At 43.4% G+C, this 14,600-nt stretch overlaps 1 protein-coding gene across 1 annotated transcript in view; it reads right to left on the bottom strand.

Annotated features, from left to right (window-relative positions):
- Nucleotides 1-14,600, bottom strand: part of TAF4B (TATA-box binding protein associated factor 4b) — a 248,083-nt gene that overhangs the window by 52,451 nt on the left and 181,032 nt on the right. Inside the window, exons 14-15 of the mRNA XM_069731234.1 lie at nucleotides 10,305-10,403; nucleotides 4,981-5,002 (exon numbers count right to left, since the gene is read on the bottom strand). Coding sequence (XP_069587335.1) covers nucleotides 4,981-5,002; nucleotides 10,305-10,403 — 121 coding nt within the window. The remainder of the gene's footprint in view (nucleotides 1-4,980; nucleotides 5,003-10,304; nucleotides 10,404-14,600) is intronic.

The raw sequence follows: 14,600 nt of genomic DNA, 5'->3' as shown, positions 1-14,600 counted from the left end.
CAGGACTTCCCCCGACGCTGCTTCCGGGCCCCCGACTCTGCCGTTCCCCCCGGACACCGCACAGAGGCTTGGCGGACCCGGGTAAGAACGAACGAAACCTGTAGGCTCCCGCCGTTCGGACAGGAACCCAAAACTGGAGGGCGATGGGGACCGCCCCTTTTTAACCTGTAGGTTCCTGTCCAGAAGGTGGGCGGATCCCCTCTCTCGTTGTGGGTGCTGTCGTGGCTATAGGAAAAAAAATAACTTTTTTTTTTTTTAACAAATATTATACTTCAGAACCAATTTTTTTTTATTTTCACAAGTGTAAAAAGAAACAATGAACCACAAACGTTATGCAATTTCTCCTGAATATGCCGATACCCCATATGTGGGGGGAACCACTGTTCATGAGCACCAAAGAGCTTGGAAGAGAAGGAGTTCCGTTTGAATTTTTCAATGCAGAATTGGCTGGAATTGAGATCGGACACCATGTTGTGTTTGCAGAGCCCCTGATGTGCCTAAACATCGAAACCCCCCACAAGTGACCCTATTTGGAAACTAGACCCCCAAAGGAGCTTATCCAGATGTGTGGTGAGCACTATGAACCAGAAGTGCTTCCCAGAAGTGCTTCCCAGAAGTTTATAACGCAGAGCCGTGAAAATAAATCATTTTTTTTCCCACAAAACTGATTTTTTAGCCCCCATTTTTTTTATTTTCCCAAGAGTAACAGGAGAAATTGTACCCCAAACGTTGTTGTCCAATTGTCCCGAGTATGCTGGTACCCCATATGTGGGGGTAAACGACTGTTTGGGCGCATGGCAGAGCTCAGAAGGGAGGGAGCACCATTTGACTTTTTGAATGCAAAATTGGCTGGAATCAATGGTGGCGCCATGTTGTCAGGGGGGCAATGGAGACCCCCTGATGTACCTAAACAGTGGAAACCCCCCAATTCTAATGCCAACCCTAATCCCAACCCTAACCATAACCCTAATCACAACCCTAACACCAACACACCCCTAACCCTAATCTCAATCCTAACCCTAATCCCAATCCTAACCATAACCACAAACTTAACCCTAATTCCAACCCTAATCCAACCCTAATTCCAACCCTAATCCTAACCCTAACCCTAATGGGAACATGGGAAAAAATTTCTTTATTTTATTATTATTCCGTAACTAAGGGGGTGATAAAGGGGGAGGGGGGGGTTATTTACTATTTTTTCATTTTGATCACTGCGATAGGATCTATCACAGTGACCAAAATGAACCAATAAGAAAAATCTTCCTATTGTTGCCGGGTGCCGACCAGCAGGTCTCGGTGGGCGCACTGCGCCCGCCATTTTCCAGAAGAAGACGCCAGCGGCCGTGGAGGAAAGCAGGAGGATCCAGGGACATCGGGAGACACTGGTAAGGGGGGGCGATCATAAACCCTATTTCTGGGTCCTCTGATGTGCGATCACATTAAAAGACAGAGAAATTAAATGGCGCTTTTTTTTTGCAGTTGCCGTTATACGGTTAATAACGGCGATTGCATCCAGGGGGTCAGCAAAAACAGACTCAAATCATTTTCTCTGGGGTCTAGGCAGCCGAGACCCCGGAAAAAAATCAGACTCGGAGGGGCGCTATACACTTTCTTCACAGCGCCATTAACGGTACCCTTAACTACAGCCGTTTAAAGGCGTATCGGCAGTCGTTAAGGGGTTAATGTTTTTAGTAAACTGTTTTCTTTCCCTATAGAAACATTAAGTATGAAGAGGGCAGCACGGTGGCTCAGTGACTAGCATTGTAGCTTTGCAGCACTGGGGTCCTGGGTTCAAATCCCACCAAGGACAACATCTGTAAGGAGTTTGTGTGTTCTCTCTGTATTTGCTTGGGTTTCCTCTGGGTTCTCTGGTTTCCTACCACACTTCAAAGACATACTGATAGGGAATATAGATTGTGAGCCACAATGGGGACAGTGATGATAACGTCTGTAAAGCGCTGTGGAACTAATGGCGCTATATAACTGAGCAATATAAATAAAAACATTTCACCATTATCGGACATGACAAGTAAGGGTATTCTCACACAGTGTTTGTATATTGATTTTAAAGTAGATTAGTTTCAACATCCATTAATAATCTGTGTAAACAACTGGGAAAAATCATCACTCTTACCAGTGAACCCTCTTCCCCCCCCCCCCCCCTCCTCCCACAGAATTAATATAAGATGCACAGATTCAGGTGGTAGAAAATTGTAGATATCTTCGAATAGTGATTGATGCACATATAAAATGTTATATAATGCTAAACATTAACCCCTTGTTAGACAGATTCAGGTCTAAAATCAATGCACTGTGCAAACTCCCGCTATCGGTAATAGGTGGAGGAAATCTCATTAAAATGGTAGTAATGCCAAAATTGCTATACGTACTACTCAACTCTCCATGTTGGATTCCTCCCCTTATATTCCGTAAAGTGTAGTCAATGTTAACTAATTTGGTGCAAACGCAATTCAAGAATTAAATTACTATCCCTTCAGATGGATAAAACATAGGGTGGGCTGGCGATACCAGATCCATGGATGTACGATATGGCATCAGAGATGCAGCATTTTCACGGCTGGAAAAAGAGGAAAAGCATGGGCAAAGCGGGAAGACTTGTTTTATATGACAAAAAATACTTTTCAGCTATTCACATATTGGAAGGGGGTGCGAGCCGCGTGGATGGAGAGTGGCCAACTATGGCGTTAATATACAAGGTGTAGGATAGGGGAAAGAGATTGCTGGGAATTACTGGATATTCCAAATTTACCCCAATATGGCACAATCATAAATTAGAGGAGTTTGACAGGTTTAGAGGGTGGGAGCTTAAGGGAATACAAACTATGGACAATATACTAGAAAACAGAACACTTAAAAGCTTCATTAAACTCCAAGAATATGGGCCTCCTAATGCTTCATTCTTTCAATACCTACAACTGAGACACGCGTTCCAGTCCTAGTTTTGCGATACTACACTCGAAATTCAAAAAAGCTACGTACTTGAGTCATTACCAAAATATACGACTGGTCTAATCTCTAGAATATATCAGCAGATGTTGCAGTCTCGTGCTGATGGCCATACTTGGACAGCAAGGTTAAAATGGGAATCAGATGTGGGACAGATCACAGTAGAACAATGGAAAGAGGTATTGGAGCAGGTTCCTAGACTGTCCCCGTGTCTCAGAGACTCTTGCAGATATATCTCATACATAGGGTGTCTTGAACGCCAAGCTTCCTTCTTAATATAGGGGTCCACTTAGATGCAGACTGTCCTAGATGTGGAGCAGAGGATGCACATTTACATCACAAAATAGGGCTGCATGCCAAGCTTTTCTTGCAGGCTCTTAGTAAGGCATAATGCACAAAAAAACTTATATAAAAGAATAGTACAATGAAAACACCTCTTCTCTCCCCATAATAGTAAAGAAGATCCAGTATAGAATAAAGTGCTGACAACTAAGAACCAAGGCAAGCAGCTTCTCTCTCTGTAGATAGAATTGCATAGGTCTGTCCTTGAAAATACATTTCTTGTACATTAGTATGGGATATGTTACGGCTTTGAATTAAAGTTTATTTAACAGAAACTGCCACATTTTCTTTAAAAAGGTTATTGACATCTTTTTAAGTTAAATTTCCAACGGATAGCTGAAAACTTGTGAAATTCTGGAGGGGTTGGGGGGGGGGGGGGGAATCAACCGCTGGGAACACCATGGATCCTAAGAACTGTGTTCTGCAATGCCCCGTTAAAATGGACTGGTGCATGCATTGATTGTCTATGGGACTGATGGAGTTGCATGCATGGCCAACACTACATTCTAGCAGGGTTTTGAGAGCCCTATTCTGAGGATCTCTGTTGTCATACCCTCAGCAATCAGCAAGTTATCACCTCTCCACGGGACTTGCCAAGAATACCTTTAATTGCCTAAACTTTCGAGATGTCCTCTATGGTAATGCTTAATCAGCCTCTGCCAACCTGCTTCTTGACTTTGGCTAGCCTTAATATCCAAGACAATATCGATGAATATCCTAAGATGACAATGAGTAAATCTATAGTGTCAAGTTAAATCCCATGGTCCAGGGATCAGTACTGTGTTTTTAAAAATCCCCATACATATTAAACAGAGCTGTCTGCTGAACAAATGTTTGACTAACAGTATATACACGAGAGAACATGGCGAGTGTTCATGTGTCTTCAACAGAGAGAGAACGGATCCAGCAGACATCTGTGACAGTGGCTTATCTCAGGTATTGGAATTTCATATGGCTGACCCTTCTTTCCCTGACAACACATCATTTGTTGGGAGAGAGTAGGGAGTGCCCATACACATTAGATGACTGGAGACTCATCTAATATGTATGGGGGGGGTTAAGCTTTTATCACCTCTTCAAGCATCTTGTTGTATTCCTATAACAGGAAGCAAAGAATAAATTAGTGTTTCCAAGATTAATTTTGTTAGAGGGATCTCTTCACCAGTCTCTGCTCTCTATCTAACTTCACCACCTACCCTCTCCCTCTATCCGACAATCATCTGCTCACCTTCTCATCCCTGTCCTCCTCAACGGTCACCCATGTCCAGCAACATGCGCACCCTGCAGAAACCTTGCACACCTTGATGCCCACACACTCTCTGACTCTATACTACCACTGGCATCCATATCCTCACTCCAAGACACAGACAGTGCCACTGCTTTCTACAATGCCACACTCGCATCAGCTATTGACATGGTTGCCCCTCTCGTTCATGGCAGAGTGCGACGTATCAATAGACAACCCTAGCACAATAACACCACTAAAAAGCTCCGGAAAGTGTCCAGGGTTGCAGAAAGGCACTGGAAGAAAACACATTTGCAAGATGACTTCACTGCATTCAAACAGGCAACACTCGCATTTAAATCTGCTCTCACCTCTGCTAAACAGGCCTACTTCACAACCCTCGTATTTTCCCTATCCTACAACCCCAAACAGTTATTCAAAACCTTTAACTCCCTCCTCCGCCCCCTCCAAACCTCCCTCATCTCTGCTGAGGACTTTGCCACACACTTTAAAAATAAGATCGACTTAACAAGGCAAGTCTTCATTGTTCAACCACCACAATCCCGTTGTATACCAGATCAATGCCCAAACCCCATAACCTCCCTATCCAACATCACTGAATGGGGGACTAATTGTTTCCTCTCCAAATCGCACCTCACCACCTGTGCGCTCGACCCCATCCCATCTCCTCCCCAACTCACCACCACTCTTATCCCATCCCTAACCCACCTCTTCAACCTGTCACTAACTTCTGGCACCTTCCCATCTGCTTTCAAACATGCCACAATCACGCCTGTCCTTAAAAAGCCAACCTGCGATCCAACAGCTATGTCTAGCTATCGCCCAATATCGCAGCTCCCATTCGCTTCCAAACTCCTTGAGCAGCACATCCACGCTGAACTTTCCTCCCACCTCTCATCTAACTTGCTCTTTGACTATTTACAATCTGGTTTCTGGCTCTATCACTCAACTGAGACAGCCTTGACCAAAATTACTAACGACCTACTTACAGCCAAAGCTAATGGACAACACGCTGTACTCCTCCTTCTAGACTTGTTCTCTTTCGATATAGTTGACCACTGCCTCCTACTACAGATCCTCTCCTCCTTTGGCATCAAAGACCTCGCCCTATCCTGGATCTCCTCATACCTTTCCAACCGCACATTGAGCGTCTCCCACTCCCACACTATCTACTCATCCCACCCTCTCTCTGTTGGAGTCCCCCAAGGCTCTGTTCTAGGACCCCTACTCTTCTCAATCTATACACTTAGCCTGGGACAACTCAAAGTCTCATGGATTCCAATACCACCATTATGCTGATGACACGCAGATCTACCTTTCTGGCCCAGACGTCACCTCTCTGCTGTCCAGAATCCCAGAGTGTCTATCAGCGATATCCTCCTTCTCCTCTCGCTTCCTCAAACTCAATGTGGACTAATCTGAACTCATCATCTTTCCTCCATCTCATAGATCTTCCTTACCTGACCTATCTATCGCAATTAAGGACATCACGCTTTCCCCCGTACTGGAAGTCCGCTGCCTCGGGGTAACCCTTGACTCTACCAGGTCCTTCAAACCACACATCAAACAAGCTCTTTCCACCTCCTGTCGCCTCCAGCTCAAAAATATCTCCAGAATCCGTCCTTTCCTCAACAGTCAATCTACTAAAATGCTTGTGCATGCCCTCATCATCTCCCGCCTTGACTACTGCAACATCCTTTTCTGTGGCCTCCCTGCTAACCACCCTTACAGTCCATCCTTAACTCTGCTGCCTGACTAATTCATCTCTCTCCTCGCTGCTCCTCCGCTTCCCCCCTCTGCAAATCTCTTCACTGGCTCCCATTCCCTCAGCGTATCCAGTTCAAATTATTAATACTAACCTACAAAGCCATCCATAACCTGTCTCCTCCAAATATCTCTGAAATAATCTCCCGATATCTTCCCTCATTATTATTCCCTCATGTAATAATAATCATAATAATCTTTATTTTTATATAGTGCCAACATATTCCGCAGCACTTTACAGACATTATCATCACTGTCCCCGATGGGGCTCACAATCTACATTCCCTATCAGTATGTCTTTGGAATGTGGGAGGAAACTGTAGTGCATGGAGGAAACCCCCAAACACGGGGAGAACATACAAACTCTTTGCAGATGTTGTCCTTGGTGGGATTTGAACCCAGGACTCCAGCGCTGCAAACTAAGAGTAATCTCCGGTCCTCCTAAGACCTCCTTCTCTCATCCACACTTATTTGCTCCTCACCCAACCGCCTCCAAGATCTCTCCCAAATATCCCCCATCCTCTGGAATTCTTTGCCCCAACACGTCCGACTATCAACCACATTCGGATCCTTCAGACGGAACCTGAAAACCCACCTCTTCAGGAAAGCCTACAGACTTGCACTGACCCCGCTGCCTCCTCACCACTACCGAAGCTACCGCTTCCCCAACACCAGAGCTCCTGCAACCCTCAACCTATTGTCTCCTTCCCCACCATCCTGTAGAATGTAAGCCTGCAAGGGCAGGGTCCTCGCCCCCCTGCATCAGTCTGTAATTGTTAGATTGCTTACTGTAAGTGATATCTGTAATTTGTATATAACCCCTTCTCATGTACAGCACCATGGAATCATTGGTGCTATATAAATAATAATTATGAAGAGTGTCACAATAGCCTGGTGTGGTTGTGCAGACAACAGTCAAACACTAGTAATTTGCCTTGAATAACGTGGACTTGCCACTGCATGCAGGATCGGGGCAAGAGGTAGGCATGGTAGGTGTCCATCTAGGGTGTCACCTCCTGCATCCTCAAAGGGCGCACATTTTATCAAAGGAAAAAAAATGTAACATTGCTGAATGCCTGAAATCACCCAGCACCTTCCTCCGGCCACAAGTATTAAGCACACTGATGGCTGGGGTGCAGGCACACAGATGAGCAGTCACTGACCTCGCTTACCCCCCTCTCTGCCTGTGCCCTGGCTGTCGCTACCCTCTTCACTCTACTGCATTTGCATCTATCAGACGCAAATACAATTGATGTGGTTGCCAGCCGGGACAGGGGCAGAGTAGCTTTAGTAAGCTCCTTGCTCCACCGTAAACTACAGCAGAATGCAGGCTACTTCCAGCCTGCACCCTGTTTGAGATAGAGCACACAAGAGACGTCAGATGGTGTGATGCACTAACGTTATCGCACCGTTCAGCACCCACTGCTGTACAGGATAGAAGAAGAGACAGCTACTGCAGCTGCGGTGTAAAGGGAGCCTGCATTAGGTTAGTATAGTTTTCTTATATTAGTTTGCCAATGAATGGGGAGGGGCTGGCTGTGAGGACATTACTAGAGGGGCTGGCTGTGGGGATAATATATGGAGACTGCAGGGAACATTATACTGGGAGCTGTGGGGGACGTCATACTATATAGGAGATGTGGAGTGGGGGTCATCATATTGTATAGCAGACTGTGTGGGACATACTGGGGGCTGTGGTGGACATCATACTGCATGGGTGGTTGTGGTGCACATCATAACATATATTGGAGGGGACATTTGTGGATATTTTGCATGGGTGGCTATGGTGACCATCATACCGTGTAGGGGGACAGTATGCGGAGGGGGGACAGTTTGGAGAGGACAACCTGGTGGCAGTATGAGATATGGTGTGAAAAGGAGGGACCGGAATGGATATGGAGAGGGGACACAGCAAGGAGAGAGCTTAGCATGGCAAGGGAACAGTACGAAAACAGAGTCTAAGAGAAAATAGTAGAGAGGTGACAACAAATGGTATAGGCTGTGGTTCATAAGGACAGATGGTGGTGCAGCTATAACTGATAATGGCAGACTGTGTGATGGTTATAGATCATTAAGGTGGACAGTGTGGAGGCCATATACCATAGAAGACTTATTTAGGTCATAATATGAACAGATATTTTTACCCAGAGGGCATTTTGATAACACTTATTTTTAAGGGTACGGTGTTGGAATGTGCTGCAGAAGACCAGAGAAGAGAATCTGGAGAGAAGAGCTGTGGATATTTAAATTCATCATGGCTTATGGACAAGATGGAAATGAAAAGAAAGAAACCACTCGATTATAGATGGTGTCACATGTAAAGTACATGGATGTAAAGGTTTACTTGTTGATACTGACAGTCTCATCAGTACTGTGATTCCTGTATGGTCCGCAGTTTGATAAAGACAAATGACAACTCCCAGCATCTCCTTGCCATTGTCAAGGACATACTGGGAGTTGCCGATTCATGAGACACACATGTATATGGACTTGACATTACAATTGATTGTTGCACCAAGCTTGGTGATGTAGTCATGTACTACCATCAGTTTTGCTGCAAACTGTATTTGTCGCATGAAGGATGTAAAATCGTCAAAAGTATCCCTTTATCTGTAATAGGGTCTGTTTAGTTTACATTAGGGTATCCACCAAATGCTGGACACCTTAATTGAAGCCAAACGTCTCCCATTATAGTCGAGCTATATTCGTTTCCATTACCTTCCATGGGTCTGACATTTAAAATAAAGGATGTAAAGAATGAATACATTTGTCCCTGGTATTGTGCAAATGGTACTCAAACACTGAATGATTCCCTGTTGAGCATGAAAAAACACAATTTTTTACTTTTGATGGTATTTTTTTGGAGAAAAAGGTAACAATTCTAGTGGAAGTAGTCGCCAGAGCTTGGTACTCGACTCATTGGAGGACATGGCGGGGCTCCTTAGGGGCCCTTTTACCTTCGTTTATGACCCATTAGTTTACTTGGAGGCTGAGGGTTCATTGGGGGTGGGGATTGGGGGAACAATCAGCTTCCTCTGGCTAGGGCACCAAAATACCTTGTCCCGCCCCTCTCAGCTTGTCTTTGGAGACTTAACAATCCTGCCCTTGGAGTCAGGAACAAGAAGGAAAACTAAGCATCTCACAGTGTTTCTGGGTACTGCTGGCTCCGTTCTTGAAAGCAACCACTGATGAGCAGTAACTGACATTTTTATTTTACAAAATCTTCCTACATAAGCACCTGCTATGGATTGTCGATGGTTGCTATTCAAAAACAGAGCCAGCAGCGCCAGACTTTGTAGAAAAGTACTTTACTTTTCTTATTGCTAGATTCCTCAACTTTCTACACCTAAGGCCGAGTTGCCCACAATCCGGAACTAACAGCACTTTGGACACAGTATATGTTCACTGAACCGTGCGGATTTACTGCATTTAATACGTTTCTATTGATCTGATTTGCAAGACAAATTGACATGCTGCGGTCTTGAAAGACACACCGCTTGTCAGTCTCTGAAAGTGATCCGCAGGCGACTATGGGCGCACAGTAGACATGCGATTTCTAGAAATCCCATACACTAGGTTATAAGATCTGGCCTCTGCGGGTTTGACGCTGCATAAATACGCAGCGTTAAACTTGCAGCAGTTCCTGATCGTGGGCACATACCCTAAGTTTCAATATTACCCTGGCTGAATTGCTGACCTTAACTATGACACACTAGATGCTAGGTGTAACCTGATAAAAGCAAACAAAATGCTCAATGCTCAAAATAGAAATATTTAAAAATGTTTTACACATGCAAAACGCAGTGTACCCACTCAAACTGGTACAAATGTCCAAGAACAGCGGATAAAGTCACCTGGCTTTTGTAGCCTTCCAGTTTGTATATGCGTGATCACATAAATCTATTTTGCATCTCTCATAAGAATCTTATTCAAATAACATTAGCATCACTATAACCCTTGAGATTCCCATTACATTTTGTACGCTTGCATCCAAGGGTCTTTTTCTTCTTGGCCCAATGGCAGCCAGTGCAGTAAGATTTGCCTCTCGGTATTGTATTTGCTCCAGCTCCAGCTGCTGCATCTGAGAAACAGAAATCATTCAACGTTATTTCACAAATAGCAAGTATAATTTTCTGCTCTGTCTTCATTCATTCCTGAGAATCAGCAGATCTTTATCATCTGGTCAAGGATGCTTTTTTTATGCAGTGGATTGTAGCCACACATTGCAACAACCTAATCATAACTGAACGCAATCGACAAGTGCTCATATCTCATTGCTCATATTGAAAGTCTGACCTAAGTTAGATAAATTGAGTATTATGTAGTTTTCCATAGGAGCAGGAAAGTTCTTACACTGAACTTGCTCTTCAGGTCTCGTTTTCATGTTTAATTTTGTGAAAAGAATCAATTCCGAACCAGAATGACAAACATGATGTAATCTTCATTGATTTGAACTGGTCACAAAACAGCAGCTCAATGGTCTCGACTTTCAAATACTTGATCCCTTTAACAATGCGCTAAACAAACAAATTTAAAACCAATTTAGTTTAAAAAACAACATCTGATCCCCTCCTTAAAATCTGTTATCAAGTGTAATCCATCTCTAGCATCTAGAAGTGTGGCGTGTTTCTTGGCTGCTCTTGTATCAGACAGAATACAAGGAGGATACAAGCAACCTGACAACGGCAAATGCAATGCATGCTGGGAAGTGATGTAAACGAAGTCTCAGTACATGTAGTACTGGCAGAATGCCGATTAAAAAGCAACCGCCAACTCAAAAAGTGTGGATGCCAAATTATAAACCATGAGAGATGGAAGAGATCCTGTACATACTAGACGTACTGGCTATTAAAAAGGGGTCCCTGTGCAAGAACAATATATGGGCCCTTTGCAGCCCAAGAGCTCCTAAAAATGCTAATTTACACCTGCTTTGGAGGTAGAAATGGGCCCCCTTACCTTTTAGGCCCTTGTACGGCCGCACAGGTTGCGCCAATGGTATGTCTGTTCCTGACTAGACTGGTGTGTTCACCAAATCTATCTGAAACTCAATCTCTCCAAAACTGACCTTCTTCTGCTCCCGCCATCTACTAACCTCCCTAAATCTGACATTTCCCTCTCCGTGGGTGGCACCATAACAACACCCCGGCAGCAGGCGCGCTGTCTGGGTGTTATGTTTGACTCCGATCTCTACTTTACCTCCCATATGCAATCTCTTGCGCGCTCGTGCCGCATACACCTAAAGAACATCTCTAGAATCCGCCCTTTTCTCACCATGAAAACAAAAACCCTCACTGTCGCCCTGATCCATTCCCGCCTGGACTACTGTAATGCTCTACTTATTGGCCTCCCCCTTACTCGACTTTCCCCTCTCCAGTCTATCCTTAATGCAGCAGCCAGGGTCGTACATCTGGCTAATCGTTACTCGGACTCGTCCGCTCTTCGCCAGTCGTTACACTGGCTGCCCATTCAGTATAGAATCCAATTCAAAGTACTTGTTGTCACCCACAAAGCTCTTCACAGTGCAGTACCCCCATACATCTTCTCCCTCATTTCTGTCTATCGGCCTAGCTGACCTCTGCGCTCTGCAAATGACTTTTGACTAACCGTACCTCCCACTCCCGACTCCAAGACTTCTCCCGTGCTGCACCAATCCTCTGGAATGCTCTACCCCAAGATATTAGGACCATCCACAATTTGCATAGTTTTAGGCGCTCGCTCAAAACACATTTGTTCCGAGCGGCCTATCATATTCAGTAATCAAAGTCATTTTATGTTTGTGTGTGTGTAGCCCATTCACTATCTCCATCTATCCCCCACCCCTTGAAGATGTCGGGACCATCATTGTAAATACATCATTGTAAATACACACCTGTACTTTGTATCTCCCCCACCTCATTGTAGATTGTAAGCTCTCACGAGCAGGGTCGTTTTATTTTGCTTTAATTATTGTATTGTTAACGTTGTTACGGTCTGTGTTTGAAACTGTTAAACTGTAAAGCGCTGCGGAATATGTTGGTGCTATATAAATAAAGTTTATTATTATTATTAACTTGTTGTCTGGGAAAAGAGCAGCAAACTTTTCTAGAAGTTTTGTGTGAAAGAACAAGTACACATTGTTACAGTATAGAAACAAGATTAATAAGGTTGTGAAAATGTAGATTTATCACCTGCAGGAGGAGTACTAACTGTCTGCTATCTGGGGGAATTAATGGTGTTGGTCCTTCTCACTGCATAACCTACTGATGAGAAGTCAAGCATGCACACAGCTTCATTCAATGCCAATGGGTATGACAAGAGACAACAGCAAGAACAAAAGAGGCTAGTTATTAACCATTAAAAAGGAGTCTGTCCAAAATAACTGTTCAAACCAACAATAGGGGCTCTGGGCGGAGATTGAGGGAAAGCCATCAGGTGGGAAGGTGTACTTAAAGGTTTCGTCTCACCTTTGTGGACTGAGCGCCTTTACTTGGTTTGAACAGTCATTCCGTACTGATGACAGAGCCCCGTAATAAAACAAAAATATATATAATGAGTAATTTGATGATTAGAGAAGGTTAGCACTTCAATTCTGAAGATATTTTATGAAACACAAACACTAAAGGGAAGAAGAAAGTTTACCGTTGCCCGACTGAAGATTTGGGAACTGGACTTGACGATATGCCCATTGATCTGTCACATCACATACCATATGTTAATTAACACCAAAGTGTAGTGTAGTGAGGATTTTTCCCAGGATTCGGCCCTGAACAGTTTAGTTACTAATAATAAAATAGCTTATAAAGGCGGTGCTTGCAAGATGATGTATGTTAGCTTCCAAACGTGAAAAGTGTGTCCCAGTGATTTTTTTAGTGGGTTCATTCCTTAAGTACGGTAACTGCATATTTCCAATTTCAATTCAATTTAATTTTGCTTTTAGATCAAAAATCCTGCGTAGAATAGTAATTTATCTTTAAAGAACTTGAGGTCAGATATTCCAGATATGAACTGACCTTTAAACAGTTTTCGAAAATATTTAAGATTTGATTTTTCCACTATTGATTATAGAGTAACATCAGGGAACAAAAAAATAAGTTGCAAAAACCTCAATAACATCCTGCTATAACACCGCAATGACAGTGCGGGTATGAATCCAGCCGAGTGGCCAGAATGCCTATCAATAATCTCTGTGGCTGTGTGAAAGGAAATGTAGGAGTGCCGTTAAATACAATCTGCGTTTAGACTCCTTATAGACTAATTCAGCAAAGCAAAATAGACTGGACTTTAGCTTATTGAAATCATAGCGGGCATTTAAGCTCATCTGTGAGCCAATCTCTAACCAAGAACTTTACCCAAAACAAGGTTTTCATCTTGAAAAATCACTGCAAAGTCCAAAGTATGAGATGTCTGCCTGCTGTTCAGTGTAATCCAGCTCCATCAGCAGCAAAGACGGGTTACAAGTTGAGTTGCTCTTGCTCTATTGTTTGTCACACGGCATACAGGCATAACTCAGGGATGGGCTTTCAGTATGGGGCAGGCAAGTCATTGGACAATAGCAAATGCTAGGATGGGGAAAAAAAGATCAAACACCTATAATACTGCAGAATGCTGATGAAGAGGAAACGACACAACAGAGCTTGAGCACTAGGACTGCTTCTGAACATATGGTATTTGCAATGTCTTTTTCAGGGGGATTCTGCCAGGAACTGCCTAATAAAGCACAAAAAAAAAGTCAAAACAATGAACATAAGCAGAGTAAAGTCATAACGGCTTGCTGTGCATAGGTTTCATATTTTGTAACTTCTTTTAAACATGTTAGGCTTTGAAAGCTGAAGCAGCTAAAAAAAAGTGACTGGTCCAGTCTTCTGGCGGCTTCTGTTGTACGCTGCTACTATCTTATATATGGATTTAAACAGCCCAAAAAGACACTTCAAGGAAAACAAAATTGTCAGTATTTTCTTGAAGTGTCTCCTGCTTCAAAAACTCAGTGCCCTGTGCACATATCTTTAGACTGGTTTAATCAATACATATATGTGATATCTTTATCCTATATCTGTTTGGTTTAATAGTTTAGTTCTTTGTAGTGGATTCGATTTTATGCCTCATTCACAAGTCTGTGTTTAAACACATATGTGAAAAAAATAGTACCGGTGTCATCAATGTTTTGGATCAGTGTGTCCTTTTTACCATTATTATTATTTATTATTATTATACATTTTTATAGCGCCATTTATTCCATGGCGCTTTACATGTGAATACGGGGCAAATATAGACAATTACATTAAACATGAGCAGATAACAA

Source organism: Ranitomeya imitator, chromosome 6, assembly GCF_032444005.1.
Source record: "Ranitomeya imitator isolate aRanImi1 chromosome 6, aRanImi1.pri, whole genome shotgun sequence".
Taxonomy (NCBI): domain Eukaryota; kingdom Metazoa; phylum Chordata; class Amphibia; order Anura; family Dendrobatidae; genus Ranitomeya; species Ranitomeya imitator.
Note: the sequence above shows the minus strand (reverse complement) of the source record. Positions and strands in the feature narration are given on the sequence as shown.